This window comes from Cottoperca gobio, chromosome 13, assembly GCF_900634415.1.
Source record: "Cottoperca gobio chromosome 13, fCotGob3.1, whole genome shotgun sequence".
Lineage (NCBI taxonomy): Eukaryota > Metazoa > Chordata > Actinopteri > Perciformes > Bovichtidae > Cottoperca > Cottoperca gobio.
In genome coordinates this window covers 67501-89631 of record NC_041367.1, presented here as the reverse complement: position 1 = coordinate 89631, position 22131 = coordinate 67501, and the positions used below count along the sequence as shown (strand labels likewise).

Sequence of the window (22131 nt, the reverse complement as noted above, 5' to 3'; positions counted from 1 at the left end):
AGAGAGCTAGAGAGAGAGGAGAGAGAGCGCGGAGCGAGAGAGAAAGTAGAGAGAGAGAGAGAGAAGAAGAAGAGGAGGGAGAGAGAGGAGAAGATTCAGCGATCTAATCAGAAGTCTCAGATAGAACTTCTCTCATATATAGCTTCCTCTCTCTCTCTATCTCAGCTCTCCTTATACTGTCTCTCTCCTCTCTCCTTTCCCATCTCTCTCTCTCTCTCTCTCTCTCTCCTCTCTCTCTCTCTCTCTCTTCTTTCCTCACTGTCTCTCTCCTCTCCTTCTCTCTCTCCCTCCTCTTTCTCTCTCTCACACACATTCATATTCAAATGATGTCACTGGGCGCTGCGGAAACCTGCCCTCGACAACAAGCAGCTGTAACACACAAAAGAGACAGCCTTCCCACAATGCACTACTCTGTGTGTGTGTGTGTGTGTGTGTGTGTGTGTGTGTGTGTGTGTGCGTGTGTTTGGACCTGCTGTTCATTGACTCTCAGTGTAAACTCTTGGTGAATTTGGCAGTTTGTCCTTAATGTGAATGCTTCATGTTCTCTTTAGTTGACAATAATACTAATACTATAATAATACTAATACTATAATACTATAATACTATAATACTAATACTATAATACTAATACTATAATACTATAATAATACTAATACTATAATACTAATACTAATACTATAATACTATAATACTAATACCATAATAATACTAATACTATAATAATACTAATACTATAATACTAATACTAATACTATAATACTATAATACTAATACCATAATAATACTAATACCATAATAATACGAATACTATAATAATACTAATACCATAATAATACGAATACTATAATAATACTAATACTATAATACTATACTAATACTAATACTATTACTATACTACTACTCTCTACACTATAATAATAATAATAATACATTTTATTTAGAGAGCGCTTTTATATGTACATATAACATATGTACAAACATATATACAAATTAAGAACAACAGGACATCAACATTTAAAATACATAGAAGTAATTACACATTAAAAGCAGATCTGGATTTGATTTGGGATTTGAACATAATGAGATCGGTACAGTCACGGATGTTCCAGAGGGGGGGGCGGCTATGGAGAAGGCTCTGTCATCCCAGGTCCGGAGCTCGGTCCTGTGTCAGGGACAGGAGGTTGGCGTCGGAGGAACGGAGGGTGCGAGAGGGAGTGTGGTGATGGAGTAGGTCGGTGAGGTAGGAGGGGGCCTGGTTGTGGAGGGCTTTGTAGGTGAGGAGGAGGATTTTAAAATGGATTTGTTGGGGGAGTGGGAGCCAGTGGAGGTTCTGCAGGATGGGGGTGATGTGGTTGTGGGTGTGGGTGAGGAGACGGGCGGCAGAGTTTTGGATGTGTTGGAGTTTTTTGATGAGTTTGGATGGTGTGCCGTAGAGGAGGCTGTTGCAGTAGTCGAGTCTGGATGAGATGAAGGCGTGGATAAGGGTTTCGACAGCGGGGAAGGAAAGTGATGCGTGGAGACGAGCTATATTTTTGAGATGGAAAAAGACAGTTTTGGTGAAGTGATTAATGTGGTTATTGAAGGTGAGGTTGCTGTCGAAAATGACTCCAAGGTTGCGGATGTGTGGGGAGGGAGACAGAGTTTGGGACTGATGATGAGCATGTCAGATTCATCACAGTTGAGTTTTAGAAAGTTGTTTTGCATCCAGGATGTTATTTCAGTGAGATAGTTGGTCAGAGTGGAGAGGGTGGCAGTCGTGATGGATTTTGTTGAGATGTAGAGCTGGACGTCATCGGCGTAGCAATGGAAGTGGAGGCCATGGTGACGTATGATCTGACCGAGGGGGAGGAGGTAGAGGATGAAGAGGAAAGGACCAAGCACCGAACCATGGGGGACGCCTTGGGACAGGGGAGCAGGGGAGCAGGTGACGTTGTTGATATTGATGAACTGTTGCCGGTTTGTGAGGTATGATCAACCAGGAGAGAGCAGTGATGTTTAAGGAGGTTTCGAGATGGGAGAGCAGGATGGTGTGGTGGATGGTGTCAAAAGCTGCAGTGAGGTCGAGGAGGATGAGAATGGTGAGGTGTCCAGAGTCAGAGGAGAGGAGGAGGTTGTTGGTGACTTTCAGGAGCGCTGTTTCTGTAATGTGTTGTGAAGCCGGATTAGAATGGTTCAAACAGATCGTTGGAGTTGAGTTGGGCTTTGAGTTGCGTTGAGTAATAATAATAATAATAATAATCACACTAATAAATACAAAAATAAATACTAATACTGCTCAAAATAATAAAAACAATAATAATAATAATAATAATAATGTTGCGGTGTCCCTGTGTGTAGGTGGAGGCAGAGGGGGAGATGCTGGCGTTGTTCTGTGGGTGCGAGGAGACGGACACGGAGGCGGTGCCGGCTCAGCAGCTCATCTCCTCCCCCAGAAACTCCCTCAGCGTCTTCTTCTGCTCCGACTTCTCCAATGAGGAGAGATACTCCGGCTTCATGGCTCACTACAGGGCTGTGGGTGAGGAGCGAGAAACAGCATGCTGCACGTCCTCTAACGTCCAACAGAGGCGCTGCTGCACGTCCTCTAACGTCCACCAGAGGCGCTGCTGCACGTCCTCTAACGTCGCTGCTGCACGTCCTCAAACGTCCTCTAACGTCCACCAGAGGCACTGCTGCATGTCCTCTAACGTCGCTGCTGCACGTCCTCTAACGTCCACCAGAGGCGCTGCTGCACGTCCTCTAATGTCCAACAGAGGCACTGCTGCATGTCCTCTAACGTCGCTGCTGCATGTCCTCTAACGTCGCTGCTGCACGTCCTCTAACATCCACCAGAGGCGTTGCTGCACGTCCTCTAACGTCCACCAGAGGCACTGCTGCACGTCCTCTAACGTCGCTGCTGCACGTCCTCTAACGTCCACCAGAGGCGCTGCTGAACGTCAGAATCAGAATCATATCATAAAATATATCTGAATTAAAATGAAAGCTGTATAAAAGTTGTAGATCTTTTGCAGAATTATGCGAACTTGTCGGAGGAATGTGCAAAGCAATAGAGAAAAACGTTTCTCTACAAATAAAAAGTCGGAGGAGTTTATTCTCCGTACAAACTTCATCACAGTTTGGAGCATTCGACATGTCTTTATATGTTTTATGTGTAAATGGAAAGTCCCTCAGGGGAAGCCTGAGACTTTGAGTATTTGGCTCTATAAGTTAAATGTTTTTAACGTTGAATCCTTTAGTTTAGACTCTAGAGCGTGGTCTGTGTCTCTGCTTCTCGATGTCTAATGATGTTTATTAAACTGCACATATCTATAGATAACGGCTCATATACAGACGATAAACAGAGCCCAGTGTGACCTCCTGCAGCTTGAAGAGAGGTCACACTTCATTAGAATAAAAGACATTAAGGATAAATGTCTGTAGCGTGCAGGAGCATCTTAAAGATTCATATTAAATGATGGATCAGTGGAAGTTCAGTTAAATTTCTCTCCTCCTCAGATGTGGACGAGTGCAGCGAGCGCGGAGATGAAGATCTGCTCTGCGATCATTTCTGTCACAACTACATCGGAGGATATTACTGCTCCTGTCGCTATGGTTACTTGCTGCACGCCGACAACCGCACCTGTACAGGTGAGGAGCTGAAATATATAGAAAATGTAGATATATAGAGAAATAAAAATATATAAAGAATTCAAAAATATACAGAGATATGTTAAAATAGCTGAAAACAAAAAGAAAGCTGGATGTAAGTGTGAGAATGTGTGGGGTTACATCAGATATGTGGGGTTACATCAGATCTGTTGCGTTACATCAGATCTATAGGGTTACATCAGCTATGTAGGGTTACATCAGATCTGTAGGGTTACATCAGATCTGTAGGGTTACATCAGATCTGTGGGGTTACATCAGATATGTAGGGTTAAATCAGATCAGATCTGTGGGGTTACATCAGATATGTAGGGTTACATCAGATCTGTAGGGTTACATCAGTTCTATAGGGTTACATCAGATATGTAGGGTTACATCAGATCTGTAGGGTTACATCAGATCTATAGGGTTACATCAGATATGTAGGGTTACATCAGATCTGTAGGGTTACATCAGATATGTGGGGTTACATCAGATCTGTAGCGTTACATCAGATCTATAGGGTTACATCAGATATGTAGGGTTACATCAGATCTGTAGGGTTACATCAGATATGTGGGGTTACATCAGATCTGTAGCGTTACATCAGATCTATAGGGTTACATCAGATCTATAGGGTTACATCAGATCTATAGGGTTACATCAGATATGTAGGGTACATCAGATCTGTAGGGTTACATCAGATATGTAGGGTTACATCAGATATGTAGGATTACATCAGATCTGTATGGTTACATCAGATCTATAGGGTTACATCAGATCTATAGGGTTACATCAGATCTGTAGGGTTACATCAGATATGTAGGGTTACATCAGATCTGTAGGGTTACATCAGATATGTTGGGTTACATCAGATGTGTAGGGTTACATCAGATATGTTGGGTTACATCAGATCTGTAGGGTTACATCAGATATGTTGGGTTACATCAGATCTGAAGGGTTACATCAGATCTGTGTGGAGGATATTATTTCTTTGACGATATTTCAAATTTGTATTTAAATGTTCGGCCTTTGCTCTTAAAACGTGTTTCTGTCTTTCCTTTCAAACCTATTTGCCATATTTTCAAAAAAATTGAATTGACGGCATTTACAGTTTAAACTATTTTGCGATAATTAAAGTATTATTTGATTTTCTGCGTTTTAACATTTCGACATGGGTTAGGGTTTACATACAGGCATTTTACATAACCAAAAACATGCCAAACATGTGTTTATTGCGTTCATTTTGACAGCCTTAATATTGTTGAAAAAGACAATTTTGAAACACAGTTAGTAGTTTTTGTTTGTGGAAATTGAAGTCGACATTGAGGAGGACGCCGAGGTTTCTGACTTCATCTTTAGTTTTAATAAACAAGGAATCAACTCACAAAAAACTCACGTTTGTCGTCTACACATTGCAGAAACGATTGTCAGTGTAGGAGCTATAAGTAGGAACCAATGTTTGTTGGAGGTGGTGTTCCGCCGCAAGTGATGGTCTAGTTCAGGGGTTCTCAACGGGGCGGTAGCGCCCCCAAGGGGGCATTCAGAGGACGTTGGGAGGCGTTTAATTGATTTCAATGCTTTTTTTGTATGCCAAAAAGTGACATGTGACCTTAAGGTACGTGACGTGTTGCCGGGCAAAAGTAAAAAGATACATTTGCGCAGCTTTCTTTTTCCCTGAAGCAAACAACATAGCTTATCTTCGAAATGGCACAGAGTAAAATGAAATGCCGCCAGTATTCTGTTGAGTATCTCAATTATGGATTTGTGCCTTCCCCCACCAATGCACAACTTCCGATGTGCTTATTGTGCGAAAAGGTTTTCTCAAATGAGACCATGAAACCCTCACGTCTCCAGGACCACCTTATCAAGATGCACCCGGAGAAAGCAGACAAGGAGCGTCCCTTCTTCCAGGCCCTTAAAGATAAGCATGGTAGGCGCACCATCAGCAGTCTCTTCTCTAGGAAGACCAGCCAGAGTGATAGTGGGTTACTGGCGTCATACAACATCTCCCTGCTCATAGCTAAATGTGGACAGCCGTTCACAATCGGAGAGAAGTTGGTGCTCCCTGCCATCAAAGAGGTCATCTCTACGGTGATGGAGCGTGATCCCACACAGGTGCTGAAATCGCTCCTACTCAGCAATGACACCGTGGCACGCAGGATTAATGAAATGGGCGCCGATACAGAGGAGCAGCTGTGTGTCATCCTGCGGGACTCTTATTTCAGCATTCAGCTGGATGAGACAACCACCTCAGACAACAACGCCCTGCTGACGGCCTATGTCCGCTATAGGGCCTCCAACAGTAAGGAGATGGCTGAGGATTTTTTGTTTTCTAAATATCTCGAAACCGACACCAAGGGCCAGACCATTTTTAATGCGCTTCATGCGTATCTGGAGGAGAAGTCAATTCCCATTAGCAACATCCTGGCATGCGCCACTGATGGTGCTCCCTCCATGGTTGGCAGGTACCGTGGCTTCACCGCTCTGCTGACGGAGCAGGTCTCGCACGTCCTCGCAGTCCACTGTGTCTTGCACCGCCACAACCTTGTGGCCAAATCTAAAAGTCCAGCTCTTCACGATTCACTTAATATAGCAGTCAAGGCAATAAACAAAATAAAAGCCTGTGCCCTGAATGACAGACTGTTCCGACAGCTGTGTCAGGAAAATGATGAGACATTTGAGCGTCTTCTTCTCCACACCGATATCTGCTGGCTCTCAAAAGGAAACTGCCTTGCTAGTTTTTGTGAGCTGTTTGACAGCATCGTGGAGTTCCTGGGGCTGGTTGATGCAGATCTCAGGGAAAAGGTGATGTCCAGCCGCTGCGACATCATGTACCTTGCAGACCTTTTTGAAAAAATGAACGAAGTCACACTAAAGCTGCAAGGAAATGGCATAACCCTGGTCCAGTGCAAGGCAGTCATCCACAGTCTCACCTCCAGGCTGGAACTGTACAGGCAGAGCATGGGCAGGAGTCCGTTTGCTCATTTCCCACAGCAGACCAAGGTGATACTTAATTTCAGAAACATCACTAAATAGATATAATAGGCCCACTGTTATTACAATTTGGCTAATATATGTTATGTCTTTGAATACATTATGTTATATTGTTTATTATATGGGCCCAGGGTGTAATATGTGAAAAAATCATGAAATGTTTTTATTCAGGAAAATGAATCTCCAATTTCGGAACTTAAACCTAACATAATTAACAAATATTTTATAATATTTTCTTATTTAACTCATCAAGTATTCTAGCGTGATATTTTCACTAGCTTACCCTTTCCTCATGTGGAAACATATGGACTGAAGTCATGCAAAACAAAACATGCAAGAATTAAATAACGATTTCAGTCACATAGAAAGCAACACTCGGCCAGGCGTGCTAAAACACTCGGCTCTATTGTTGCACAATCACGACCGCTGACAGTGACAGTTTTGACAAAACTTTGTTAAACATAGTTTAGCAATTGCCCCCTGTATAGGCCTATATATGCACTACAAATACAAAGAACAAGCAATACAATACAATAAAATTGAATCGTATGGTCTGCATAAAGAAACATTTGCTGGTTATACTCATTGCAGGTGTCTGAGGCACTTACTGATGACCGCCTCCTCATTTACATTCACCATCTGAGGATGGTTAAGGCGGACATGGAGATCCGCTTCAAGGACCTCCTGGACCTCGATGTTCCCATCTGGGTGGTGCAGCCCTTTCAGGCAGACGTAAACAAATGCGAGCCCGCAATCCAGGAGCATCTTATCGACATTCAATGCGACGATGAGGCCCAGGCTACTTTTCTCACCTCTGGCTGGGGCAGCATGTGGATTAAATATGCTGAACTTTACCCGGCTCTCTGGGAGAAGATCCCACAACATATCTGGTTGAACAGGAATTCAGCCAGGTCCTCCACATGCAGTCCAAGTACCGAAATCGCTTGGACTTGATGGACTCCGGCGCACTACGGCTGAAACTAACTTCTCTGCAACCCACAGTGAAGAAACTGGCTGAGAAACACCAAGTGCAGGGCTCACACTAACTATGAAAGCAAGTTAGCTTATTCTGTTTAAAGTTAAGAGGAATCCTTGCTATTTTGCAGTACCCTCAGAATTGTTCCTTTGTTGGTGGCTCATTTTCCGCTTAAGAGTGCAAATTGTGTCGCATTTCTGAGGCTGCTGTGTTTAACACCAATTAAAGTTTGAATGTCTGACCCATTTCTGATTGGCTGCAGTCTATGACACCGATTAAAGTTTGAATCTCAAACTTCTTACCGTTGCATTTAACACTTTAACTTTTTTTTGTTCCCTGGGTACTTGGCATGTTAGGGAAATTGAAGGTAAAAACAACAACATCCCCCAAAAATCTTTTTTGAGAGGGGGGCGTTAAGGGACCTGGATAATGGATAGGGGGGCGCTGGCCCTAAAAAGGTTGAGAACCACTGGTCTAGTTGTTCGGCTTCCAAACACAACACCAGATGGTTGTGAGTTCAACTCCAGAGCTGCACTGAGAGTCTGGATCAGAGTCTGCTGATGACCTGTGATGTGATATATATATATATATACACAGTATATATATATATAAATATATATATATATATATACAATATATATATACAGTATGTATATATGTATGTTATGTTAAAGTATATATATATATATAAAGTTGTCTCGAAGTGGATTAGTCAGATGTTGGCTGTGAGTTGACCTCCACAGTTTATTCCTCCTGACACTGTGTGTCGCAGCTTTTCCCTCACAATGAGCTTACACTGGTTTCCATGTGGACTGTGTTTCTCAGCAGATTTGAATTCCAGCGGCTGATCCTGATCACAGTCTGTTGCCAAGTCAAACAACACTGAGAGTCTTTGTGACGTGTTTCAGACCCTGAGTTCACTCAGGCTCACCCCTAATACACAAATATGTTTGAGCTTTAAACAACTGTTATATGATTTATGGCTGACAGTCAGGATCCATCACAGGGAGCAGCTGCTGATCTGAACTCTTATCAAATATTTTAATTTTTTTTAACTTTTTATACATTTATACAAAAATGTATTTATCTTTAAAAATGGCATTATTTTAAATATTTAGCTCATTCAACCTGATTTTATGTTTTAAGTGCATGTTTGTTTGTGTGTGTGTGTGTGTGTGTGTGTGTGTGTGTGTGTGTGTGTGTGTGAGATATCTGGACTCTAACCTCTGATAGCAGTGACTGATTAGTGTATGGTTACGGTAAGCGCGTCATTTCCGGTTGTTAATGTTTCTGTGTTGTTGGTAGCATACTTCGGCAGCTCCAGTTTGACCCAGTTAATGTTGTTATATTCTTGATCACATCGGCTAATTACCTGTCATCTATCTAAACCTATACTTGTACTTCCTAAGCACTTACAACTCTCTCCTTATCCTCCTTCTCTTAGCGACTCTCGCTAAATCCTCAATTATTTACGCTCTGTTCGGCTCTGCTAACGTTAGCTGCTGCAGCTCGGCAGCTAGCGATGGCATCTCCCTCTTCTGCTCTCTCCTGCTCGGTGTGTTTCATGTTTAGCTATTGCTCGGCCTCCTTTAGTGATAATGGTACGTGTATTAAATGTAGTTTATACGCAGGGTTGGAGGCGAGTTTTAGAGGGATAGATGAGCGGCTCCGCACCATGGCTAGTCAGCGGTTAGCAAGTGTAGCTGTTAGCAAGCCCCCTATAGTCGGTGCGGGTCGACCAGTGGTATCTCCTGTTAGCCGTCCCCCGGCGGGACCCGAGCAGCCGGGAGACTGGGTGACTGTCCGAAAGAAGTGTTATCAGAAGCCCACGGTTCACCACCAACCGCTTGCTGTTTCTAACAGATTCTCCCCACTCAGTGACACACCAGCTGAGAAGCCAACTCTGGTTATCGGTAGCTCAATTTTGAGATACGTTCATTTTGAGACACCAGCGACGACAGTCACGTGCATTCCGGGGGCCAGAGCGGGCGACATAGAAGCACATTTGAAACTGCTGGCTAAGGCTAAACGTAAATACAGTAAGATTGTTATTCACGTCGGCGGTAATGACACGCGATTGCGTCAATCGGAGTGTACTAAAGTTAATGTGGAGTCGGTGTGTACATTTGCCAAAACAATGTCGGACTCCGTAGTTTTCTCTGGTCCTCTGCCAAATCTTTTGAATGATGACATGTTTAGCCGCATGTCATCATTCCGTCGCTGGCTCTCACGGTGGTGTCCAGATAATGATGTGGGCTTCGTAGACAATTGGCGGACTTTCTGGGGAAGGCCTGGTCTGATTAGGAGTGACGGCATCCATCCTACTTTGGCTGGAGCAGATCTCATATCCAATAATATTACACAGTCTATTAGTGGACCTAATCCATGACAACCCAGAGTTGAGACCAGGACAAAGAGTTGTAGTCTTACACACTTCTCTGTGCTTCTTTCCGGGCAGTCACCCACTCAAATCCCCATAGTGACTGTGTCTGCCCCACGACCACTGAAACTAATCAAGTCTATGGTTAACAGAAGAGGAGTTATACATGAAAACCTAATTAAAATAAACACCACCACTGCAAAAGTGCAACTAAATCAAAAAATTAAATGTGGGCTCTTAAACATCAGATCTTTATCAACGAAAGCTGGATTGGTAAATGATTTAATATCAGATAATAAGATTGATTTATTTTGTCTCACTGAAACCTGGCTGAGACATGAAGAATATGTCAGTCTAAATGAATCTACTCCACCTGGTCATATTAATACTCACATTCCTTGAGGTACTGGCCGAGGAGGTGGAGTTGGGGCCATATTTGACTCAAACCTCTTGATCAATCCTAAGCCTAAACTAAAATATAACTCTTTTGAAAGCCTTGTTCTTACGCTCTCAAACCCAACATGGAAAACAATAAAGCCAGTTTTATTTGTTACTGTGTACCGCCCTCCTGGTCCGTACTCTGAATTTCTATCTGAATTCTCAGAATTTTTATCAAATTTAGTCCTTAAAACAGATAAAGTAATTATTGTAGGTGACTTTAATATTCATGTGGATGTTGATAGTGACAGCCTTAATAATGCATTTATCTCAATATTAGATTCAATTGGGTTCAGTCAAAATGTACATGAACCAACTCACTGTTTAAACCACACTCTGGACCTTGTTCTGGGATATGGTGTTGAAATTGAAAGTTTATCAGTGTGTCCACATAATCCTCTTTTATCAGACCATTTTTTAATAACTTTTGAAGTCCTGTTACTGGACTACAAGCCAGTAGACAAAATATCCTACGCTCGATGTTTATCTGAAAGTGCTGTGACTAAATTTAAGGAAGTGATTCCATCAGCACTTGATTCAATACCAGGACTCAATATCAATATAACAGAGGACTCCAATGCTAACTTTAGTCCCTCCCAAATTAATCATCTTGTTGATAGCGCTGCAGCCTCACTGCGAATAACACTCGACTCTGTCGCTCCTCTTAAGAAGAAGATCATAAAACAGAAAAAGAAAGCTCCATGGCTTAATTTACAAATCCGCAAACTAAAACAAAAGTCGAGAAATCTTGAAAGTAAATGGCGTTCCACTAAATTGGAAGAATCTCGTTTAGTCTGGTTAGATCATCTTAAAACGTATAAGAAGGCTCTCCGTAATGCCAGAGCAGCTTATTACTCTTCCTTAATAGAAGAAAATAAGAACAACCCCAGGTTTCTTTTCAGCACTGTAGCCAGGCTGACAGAGAGCCACAGCTCTACAGAGCCTTCTGTTCCTATATCTCTCAGTAGTGACGACTTTATGAGTTTCTTTAACGATAAAATTATAATTATTAGAGACAAAATTAATCTCCTCCTGACCTCAATTGGTAATGACTTAACTTCAACTGTTGGAATTTTAAAAACATCTGTAACTCCTGAAATATATCTAGACTGTTTTACTCCAATCAACCTTAACCAACTAACTTCAACAATCTCATCGTCTAAACCATCAACCTGTCTTTTAGACCCGATTCCAACTAAACTGTTTAAAGAAGTTTTACCCTTAATTAACACTTCGTTATTAAATATGATCAACCTGTCTCTATTATCTGGCTACGTACCAAAATCCTTTAAAGTAGCTGTAATAAAACCACTTCTTAAAAAGCCTGGTCTTGATCCAGAGGTTTTAGCCAACTATAGGCCGATATCTAACCTTCCCTTTCTCGCTAAAATCCTTGAGAAAGCAGTCGCAAAACAGTTGTGTGACTTTTTACATAATAATAGTTTATTTGAGGTTTTTCAATCTGGATTTAGAGTTCATCATAGCACAGAGACGGCACTGGTGAAAGTTACCAATGACCTTCTATTGGCTTCAGACAAAGGACTCGTCTCTGTTCTTGTCTTGTTAGACCTCAGTGCTGCTTTCGACACTGTCGATCATGACATTCTACTACAGAGACTGGAACATTGTGTTGGCATAAAAGGAACCGCACTAAGCTGGTTCAAGTCCTATTTATCTGAGCGATCTCAATTTGTACTTGTTAACGATAAATCCTCCATGACAGCCAAAGTCAGTCTTGGAGTTCCGCAGGGTTCTGTACTTGGACCGATTCTATTCACCTTATATATGCTTCCTTTGGGCAATATTATAAGGAACCACTCTATAAACTTTCATTGTTATGCGGATGATACCCAATTATATCTATCAATTAAACCAGATGAAACCAATCAATTGGCTAAACTTCAAGCATGCCTTAAGGACATAAAAACTTGGATGTCTAGCAACTTTTTGATGTTAAACACAGACAAAACTGAAGTTATTATACTTGGCCCTAAACGCCTCCGAAACGCATTTTCTAATGACATAGAAGCTCTGGATGGCATTAACTTGGCCTCCAGCACCACTGTAAGGAATCTTGGCGTCATCTTTGATCAAGATCTGTCGTTTAACTCCCACATAAAACAAATCTCAAGGACTGCCTTCTTTCATCTACGTAACATTGCAAAAATAAGACACATCCTGTCTCAAAATGATGCAGAAAAACTAGTCCATGCATTTGTTACTTCAAGGCTGGATTATTGCAACTCATTGTTATCAGGTTGTCCCAAAAAGTCTCTTAAGACTCTTCAGTTGATCCAAAATGCAGCGGCACGTGTATTGACAAGAACAAGGAAACGGGATCATATTACTCCTGTATTAGCTGCTCTGCACTGGCTCCCGGAAAAATACAGAATAGAATTCAAAATCCTTCTCCTGACTTACAAATCAATTAATGGTCAGGCTCCAGCATATCTTAAAGATCTCATAGTACCTTATAAACCAACTAGAGCATTACGCTCCCAGACTGCAGGGTTACTTGTGGTTCCTAGAGTCTCTAAGAGTACAATGGGAGCCAGAGCCTTCAGCTATCAAGCTCCTCTCCAGTGGAACCAGCTTCCAGTTTGTGTTCGGGAGGCAGACACACTCTCCACATTTAAGAGTAGGCTAAAGACTTTCCTTTTTGATAAAGCTTATAGTTAGGGCTGGCTCAGGTTTGCCCTGGATCAGCCCCTAGTTATGCTGCTATAGGCTTAGACTGCCGGGGGACACCTCCCTGCTCTCTTCCTTCTCTCCCTCTCTCTTCTTCTCCCTCTCTTCTTCTCCCTCTCTATCTGTATGCATTTATGTAAATGTATGTTACTAACTCACCATCCGGGGTATCATCCCCGGAGTGTCTGTCTCTCATGTGGCAGGTTGCCACTGATAAAGTTTACGTCAGGATCATGAATCGTGACAGCGCCTGCTGACCTGGTCCTGCTGGACACCGGGAAGCCTTATTGACATTTTCCTGGATTCATCCAAACTTTCTATTTCTTTTTTTTTTCCAACACAACATAATTTCTGTCAAATGTTGTATTTGTACTATGTTGTTTATCCTGTACACACGACATCTATTGCACGTCTGTCCGTCCTGGGAGAGGGATCCCTCCTCAGTTGCTCTCCCTGAGGTTTCTTCCATTTTTTCCCCTTTAATTTTGGGGTTTCTTTTAGGAAGTTTTTCCTTGTGCGATGCGAGGGTCTAAGGACAGAGGATGTTGTAACCTGTACAGTCTGTAAAGCACACTGAGACAAATGTATAATTTGTGATATTGGGCTATACAAATAAATTTGATTTGATTTGATTTGATTGGTGCTAAATATTTAAAGAAAGATGGACACAAACACAGATGGATTATTAAAGGAGTCAGGGGTCCTGATTTACAAAGTGAAACCATGTGGTTCAATGACCCGAATGCTCTGCTGTAGTTTATTTATGAGTATGTGATCCTTGTGTGAACATGTGTGTGTGTGTGTGTGTGTGTGTGTGTGTGTGTGTGTCAGTGGAGTGCAGTGACGGTGTGTTTAAGGAACGCTCCGGTGTTCTGAGCACCGTAGATTTCCCGTCTCCGTACCCGAAGAGCTCCGAGTGTGTGTACCGGATCCAGGTGGAGCCGGGCTTCAGGCTCCACCTCCAGTTCGACCCCCGCTTTGACGTGGAGGACCACCCCGACGTCAGCTGCCCCTACGACCACGTCAAGGTGAGGACACACACACACACACACACACACACACACAGAGAGAGAGAGAGAGAGACTGAGCGAGAGAGGAGAGAGAGAGGGGATAGAGAGAGAGAGAGGAGAGAGAGCGGAGAGAGAGAGAGAGAGAGAAAGAGAGAGGAGAGAGAGAGAGAGGAGAGGAAGAGCGAGTAGGAGATAGATATCGAGAAGAGCGAGTATCTTATCCCAGCTCTCTCGATTTCTCTCGAGCTTCTCTCTCGAAGCTTTCTCTCTCTAGGGGCTTCCGATTCCTTTCTCGCTTGCCGCTCTCTCTCTCCTGTCTATCGAGCGAGAGATTTTATTAGTGCTCTCTCTTCCTCCGCGTTCGCTCTGCTCGATAAGTGGTTCTCTCTTCTGCATCTCTAGCCGCCCTCGCCCCGTCTTCTCGAGAGAGAGAGAGACTGAGAGATTCTTTTGATTTTTCAAAACACTTTATTTACATATTCTTAAAACAAACAGTTTACTAATAAAGTGTAACGAAAAATCATATTATCAAAAATATATATTTATAAATAACAATTCTATAAATATATAAAAAATTATACAATAAAACACTGTGTAAAGTGTAAACATTCATTATTCACAGTGCAGATAATACTTTTAAAACACCAACGTTCTTTAAAAGTCTCGAGATCCCCGGTATGTTTGTAAAACCAAAAATCGAGCCAGAGTCTTGCTATGATGTTACAGAGCCACACTGTCTTGGCCTCCTGCCCCTCTCTGTTCTCAACTCTGTTTTTCCTGCTAATGTAGATGTAGAACGTAAATTGCAGAATGGACACTTGTTAAAAACGGCAGGATTAATGACGGAGATAAAAGCGTTACAAGCGACGGCACCATGTAAAATCCTCCACTGGAGGTCAGCTGTCTGCTTTTTGAGGGGAGGTTTGTAAAAAAAAACCCCACTGTGGGCTTGGTCCACTTCCTCCACCCAGTCTGTTACTCCACACAGTGGAGGGTCTGCTGCACAGGCCTTTCTTGTGGATGCTTTTCACACAGTTTGTATATAGAGTCTTTTTGTCGGAGCCCTGGGCTCAGGTTGATCTCCGGAAAAGGGTCTGCTGGGTCTGGAGAAACCTTCCTGTCATTGTAGTCTTTTATTTGGCTCCTTTCGTTCCCAGAGAGCCTCTGGCTCCACAGCTCCAGAATCCTCTCGGCCACTCGAGCGGAGGTCAGACCCAGCAGAAAGCCCAGGGCTCGGGCATCGCTCAGCGTCGGCCCCACTGCATCCACCAGTTGCTGCAGGCACAGGGTTTTGGACCTGCAGAGCGCCACCATCAGGCCAGGTGTGCTGCTGCTGCTGATGTCCAGCCTGGCTCTGTAAATCAAAGGCTCCTTCAACAACCAGTGCAGAGAGTCCGACTTTGGACACTTTTTATGATTAAAAAGGGCCCAAGACTTAAAAACACCCTGATAAAACGGAGGCAACCCATTTAACTTAAAACAATTAGAATCAGTTATTTACACGTCTGAGAATGCAGCTGGTCACATCTCTCTTCACCAAATCAGCCGGGTCTAAAAGTGGCTGTTCGGCTGGCCAGGTGGACAAGGCCCTGTGCCCCCTCCTCTCTAGATAAGAACAGCACCCCCTGTGGCACCCAGTGTAGACCATCCCAAAAAAAATCCACCTTTTCTTTCTGTAGCTTTGCTAAAATACCTGAGGGAGAGTCTACATAGGTCAGACGGTGCCACAATTGGGATGCTACAAGGTTGTTTAAAACCAAAACCCTACCTTTAAAAGACATCTGAGGGAGCAGCCACTTCCACTTGGAAAGCTTTCCCTGAATCTTTTCTGTGACATTCTCCCAGTTCTTCTGGACAATAATTTATTTTCCTAAAAACACACCAAGATATTTCAGGCCGTCAGTTCTCCAGGTGAGGCTCTGGGGAAGAACTGGGAGACCGCCACGCCACTCCCCGACAGCGAGGGCCTCACTTTTCTTCCAATTTACCTTCGCTGCCGATGTTACACTAAAACTATCTGCTATATCTGTTAAAATGTCCGCATTTCTCTGGCTTGTAATAAAAACAATAATATTGTCTGCGTATGTGGATAAAACAAATCTGCTATTAAAACCAGGTAAAACCAGACCTTGTAGGTTGGAGCGTATTTTGCAGAGGAGAGGTTCCAGGTAGAGCGCATAGAGCATCCCCGACAGAGCACAGCCCTGCCGGACCCCTCTATACACTCTAAAAGGAGCACAAAGACTACCATTGAACTTCAGCACACTCTCATCTTCACTGTACAACACCTTGATCTTGCCTATGAAACCAGCGCTGAACCCAAACTTCTTCATTACTTTCCAGAGGAAGTTGTGCTCAACGCGGTCAAAAGCTTTTTCCTGGTCTAGAGAAATCAGCCCAGTATCAAAGCCCAATGAGCTGGAGACCTCCAAAACATCTTGAATTAGGTAGACATTGTCTACCATGGACCTGCCGGGCACACAGTACGTCTGGTCCTGGTGGATGACCTGCTCCATAGCCCCCCCCAGCCTGGTGGCCAGAGCCTTGGACAGAAGCTTGTAATCCACACACAGCAATGACACAGGGCGCCAGTTTCCGATGTCCTGCAGGTTTCCTTTCTTGGGCAGGAGCGTTATCACGGCCCTGCAGCAGGACATCGGCATGGAACCAGAAGCTAGACTCTCGTTAAAAATATCTAAAAGATCTGTTGCTAAAATGTCCCAATATGCTTTAAAAAACTCAACAGTGAGGCCGTCGATACCGGGAGTCCGCCATCCTTGCATTTTCTGCAGAGCAGCCTGTAGCTCCCGTGTAGTTAACGGCCCCTCCAGCTGTGAGTTGGTTTCCTCGGATACCTGAAGTAGTCCCCCTAAAAACCCCTCTAAAAGCGTTTCCTCCCCCTCATACTCACTTGAGTATAGGGAGGAATAAAAACTCACAGCCCGTGTTCTGATCTGGCTTGGTTCCGTTATTTCTTGCCCTGTGACTGAGAGCAGTGAGTGGATTACCGTATTTTCCGCACTATAAGGCGCACTTAAAAGCCTTTAATTTTCTCAAAAAGCGACAGTGCGCCTTATAATCCGGAGCGCTTTATATATGGATTAATTCTGGTTGTGTTTACTGATCTCGAAGCGATTTTGTGTGGTACACGGCGCTCTGTCAAAATGTTTTAGTACGACTTTTGTAAACTACAAAGCCGCACTGTGCTGCCTATTTCTATGTTTATAGAGTTGGGACATGTTTTTTGACTCAGAGTGAGCGCTCCTTGGTTTGTTGGGGGCGTGTCAGAGTGAGCGCTTCTGCTTTGCGAGGATCTTTGTTTACGGAGCTGCGAGATCAACACGTGGAGCAGAGACGCTAAAAAACTGTGTTTGTGTCTGTGATGCTTGAGCCTTGGAAACTATTTGTCTTTTTACGAAGTAAAATAAGAACAGTAAAGTCAAGAAAGCAAACCTTGCATCTTTATTGGAGGACTTTTGCATGTTAGCTAACTGTCTAGCTACGCATAGGGATACGCGCTGTACTTGCATAACACGCACCGCTTGCAGCATTACGGCTACCGTAGTCAGGAGCGTCGCGGAGTAATACATACTGTGCTTCACCATAATATTACAGTGTGTGTGTATAAGGACCCCAAAATGGCACCTGTCAAGAGACACGCTTACGACGCGGACTTCAAACTCAAGGCTATCAGTCACGCAGTAGAACATGGGAATAGAGAGAATTCAACATTAATGAATCAATGGTACGGAAGTGGAGGAAGCAAGAAGATGACGTTTGATTTGGCGGTATCAGACTGTTTTTTTTATGTGTTACAACTGAACAAGGTTGGGAGTTATTGTGAATACGCTCATTAACGTTTGAACAATGTTGAGTTATTGTGAACACGTTTAATAAAGTTTGACTGACTGACTTATCTGACTGTTTTGTTTCGCTTAATGCGCCTTATAGTCCGGTGCGCTTTATATATGAAAACAGATCGAAAATAGACCATTCATTGACAGTGCGCCTTATAATCCAGTGCGCTCTATAGTGCGGAAAATACGGTACTCTCTTCTGTCCGTTCTTCTTCTCCAGGCCGAAGAAGAAGCTAGATGGAGCATCCATTTCGGTGGCATTTTGGAACCGGGACCGGACCAGTGCACCCTGGACTTTAACGTCCAGCAGGTCGGCTAATGCTATTTTTTTTACTTTGAGGATTTCAATATATCCTCGATCTCCTGTGGACTCACTGATTTGTTCTAGTTCCACTATATCACCCTCCAGATCTTTCATAGATCTGGTGATGTCGTGTGACATTGAGGGTGTGCTGCTGACAAAGCATTTTTATTTCAGTCTTACCATGGTCCCACCACTGCCTAAGACTGTTAAAATCACCCTTCCTCTGCCTAAAAACACTCCAGAAATAAATAAAAGCTTCTCTAATTTTTTGTATTAAATGTTAAAACTGAGTTAAAGTGCCAGTATGCGCTTCTTGGCAACACATTTCTAATAAAAACATAGCATAAAAGCAAAGAGTGATCTGTAAAACCAGCAGGTATAATATTGCACATTTTAAAAATGTTAAAATGATGTTTAAAACAATAAATACAATCTAACCTGGCAGAGGAAATCCTATTTTCTCTGCATTGGGACCATGTGTATTGTTTAGCATTTGCGTTCATCCTCCGCCATACATCCACCCGACCATGAGAGCGGACCAGCTGCCTCAGAACATGCTGGGACGCGGCTCTGCGTGGTTCCGATCTAAAAAAGCATTTTCTGTACAGTTAAAATCCCCCCCCCAAGAATAAAAAAACTTCCGAGGCACAGCTATTTAAAACATCATTCATTTTTTGTAAAAACAACTTCCTCTCTGCACCGATTGTTGGGGCATACACATTTATAAAAACAACATTAAAAAGGTCAAACCCGGCTTTTACCAAAAGCAACCTCCCCTCGATAAAATGCTCAACCTCCAGTGAGACTGGAGTAAAAGATTTGGAGAAGAGGAAGCCCACTCCTCCACTAAGAGATGTGTTGTGGCTTAAAATGACTTCCCCTTCCCACTCCCTCCTCCAGTCTATCTCGTTAAAGCCGGCGCTGTGCGTCTCCTGTAAAAAAAGGACATCAACGTGTTTTAATTTTGCAGTTTCATATATTTGTGTCCTTTTTTTAAAAACTCTGGCTCCGTTCACATTTAAAACACCCACTTTAAAAGTATCCATGGCTGAGATTTTAAAATAAAAACAAATAAATAAATTAAAACCCATAATCACTTTTTATTTGTTTTTTTACTCTAAGCACAAGTTTTTTTAATCTATAAACCTCCTGCTCAATGAGGCCAGACTCCTCTCTTTGGCTCATATGGAATCTGGCTGAGCTAATAAAAACGAGTAAATCCGGAAAGTAATCCTCCACTTTTACTCCGTGTTGGTTTTTTGTTTGTTGGAGAAAAACTTTCAACATTTCAACCGGGTACATTTTTGTTTTCTGGCTGTTGCTCAGAGTAAAACTAGGGATGTCACTGCTGTAAAACCAGGGATGTCGCTGCTGTCTGACACACACTCCTCTTCACTAAAACTGTCTTCTGCCTGTCCCTGCTTCCTGCCTGTCTGTCTTTCCTCCCTGACTTTACTGTTCTTGGCATCACTGGATGCATTCTTACTTTTCTTTTTCCGTTTTGTGGCAGGTTTTTGTTTTATTGCCTCTTCCTCCATCTCAGCCTTTTCTACCTGCTCACTCCACGGAACCTGTATTTTTCCTGTGTCCTCTCCTTCTACACCACCCACCTCCTCTACCTCTTCTCCTCCCATACCACTTGACCCCTGCACTTTCTCTCCCTCTTTTTTTTTCTCCTTTTTTTTCCACCACACCAAGTGAATTAACACCACCTATCCCGTGCACAAAGCTGGACACAGCAGCTTCCCCCAGCCGCCCCAGCGGAGAGCCCTCCTCCGAAGCCGCGGCCCCTCCTGGCGAAGAGCCCCCTGCCGGGGGAGCAGCAGCCGCTCCTCCAGGACCAGACGGAGCTGGATCCCCGTGCTTCGGACAGGCTCTCGCGGTGTGTCCTTCCTCCCCGCAACCAAAACATTTCATCACCGATGAAGTGGCAAATATCACGTATTCATAATCATCTACTTTAACGTGGAAGCGGAGGTTGAGCTCTACATCTCGGTTATTAAGTATCATATACTGCTGTCTTCGGTGAGACACTACGTGCTTCAGCAACTGAGATTTATATCCAGACAGAATCTTTTTTACCAGGGAAACAACTTTCCCGTGTCTGGATAGTTCTCTGCTGAGAAACTCATCAGTTATGAACGGAGGGACATTTGATATTACAACTTTGGTTGCGGGCAGAGTGAGTGGCATCACCTGCACAAACACTCCGCTCACTGTAATGCCTGTCTCGATGATGCGGTGCACCCGCTCCACCTGGTCCAGAAAGATGACTACCGTGCCAGAGACTTCACACTGCCGTGTCCGACCTTGTCTCCCACAGCTAACCCGATCTCCTCAAAGCTACGCGGGAAGCCAGCTGATATTTTGATCCCGTGCTTCCTCGTGAGCTTGGTGTAGTCACCATTTGCCATGACGTCAGACGCCGGCCGGCGAAAGAGAGAAAAACACCCAAAAGCACCCCGACTATCCACCAAAATGCAATATACCAATGAACTAAGTTAAAACAAACCCATTATTAAATAAATAGTCAACAAGAAAGTATCGAAATAGCACCCGCTCAGTGTCTCACTCACACAACCAAACTCCCAGCATGCACCGAGAGAAAGAGGAGAGAGAGAGACTGAGAGAGAGAGAGAGAGACAGAGGAGAGAGAGAGAGAGACAGAGAGAGGAGAGATAGAGAGACAGAGGAGAGAGAGAGGTGAGAGAGAGATATAAGAGGAGGAGAGGAGGGAGAGAGAGGAGAGACAGAGAGAGAGACAGAGAGAGAGAGAGAAGAGGAGGAGATGAAGGAGAGAGGAGAGATAAGAGGAGGAGAGGAGAGAGGAGAGAGAGGGAGAGAGAGAGAGAAGAGAGAGAGAGAGAGAGAGGAGAGAGAGAGAGGGAGAGGAGAGAGAGGAAGTTATTGTCAAGCTTGTCTTAATTTAATTTCAATTCAGATTTCAGCGGGTAGCAGTGAGTTCGGTCCGTTCTGTGGATTTCGAGCTCCAGCTGAGATTCAGACCGACACCAACGTGGTCACCGTCTTCTTCCACAGCGACAACTCAGGAGAGAACTTGGGCTGGAGGATCACATACACATCTACAGGTAAAAATACACACTATACACTACACTAGGGGTGTCAAACTCGTTTTAGTTCAGGGGCCACATAAAGGCCAATTTGATCTCAAGTGGGCCGGACCAGTAAAATCACAGCATAATAAACTATAAATAACGACAACTCCACATTTTTCCCTTTGTTTTAGTGCAAAAAAGTACAAATACATTCTGAAAATGTTCAAATTGAATGAACCGTCTTTTAAATTTTTTTTATGAACAACCTGAAATTTCTTAAGAAAAAGGGTTCAATTTCAACAATATTATGCCTCAGTTTGTCATTTACACATGTGTGTTACAACTTACAGATCACAGTGTATCTAGATAGATAGATCCCGAGGGAAATTTAGGAACAGTATCTTACTTTATGATCAAAACAACACATTTTTACACTTTGCAAAGTCATTCCACGGGCCGGATTGGACCCTCTGGCACCCCTACACTACACACTAACACACATCTACAGGTAGACTTTATGCCCAGCCTAGAATGTGGATGAAAGCTTTCATTTGAATAAAATACTCTCCTCGCCTTCCAAAGGTTTTTTAGACAAATACACATATTCCCAGTTTTTCCTTAAATAATCTTTCTACATTTAATGGATTTATTTCTAACACCAGAGGCGTGTAGTATCGTCATACTTTCCAACGTTGTAGTGGCATCTCGGCACGCTGAATTGCCAACTCGACGTTACCACACCACGATTGTGTGGGTGTTAGCTGCGGCAGCCAATCTTCTGTCACATTAAACTAAAGAACTAAA

At 43.3% G+C, this 22131-nt stretch overlaps 2 protein-coding genes across 2 annotated transcripts in view; one reads left to right on the top strand and one right to left on the bottom strand.

Moving 5' to 3' along the window:
- Positions 1 to 1889, bottom strand: part of clrn1 (clarin 1) — a 3477-nt gene extending 1588 nt beyond the window's left edge. Inside the window, exon 1 of the mRNA XM_029446387.1 lies at positions 1839 to 1889. Within this exon, the coding sequence (XP_029302247.1) occupies positions 1839 to 1889 (51 nt within the window). The remainder of the gene's footprint in view (positions 1 to 1838) is intronic.
- Positions 1890 to 2011: 122 nt separating this feature from the next.
- The window catches only part of masp1 (MBL associated serine protease 1), a 38791-nt gene continuing 18671 nt past the window's right edge, over positions 2012 to 22131 (top strand). The window contains exons 1-5 of the mRNA XM_029445837.1: positions 2012 to 2092; positions 2338 to 2515; positions 3493 to 3624; positions 13932 to 14128; positions 21213 to 21360. Of these exons, the coding sequence (XP_029301697.1) occupies positions 2012 to 2092; positions 2338 to 2515; positions 3493 to 3624; positions 13932 to 14128; positions 21213 to 21360 (736 nt within the window). The remainder of the gene's footprint in view (positions 2093 to 2337; positions 2516 to 3492; positions 3625 to 13931; positions 14129 to 21212; positions 21361 to 22131) is intronic.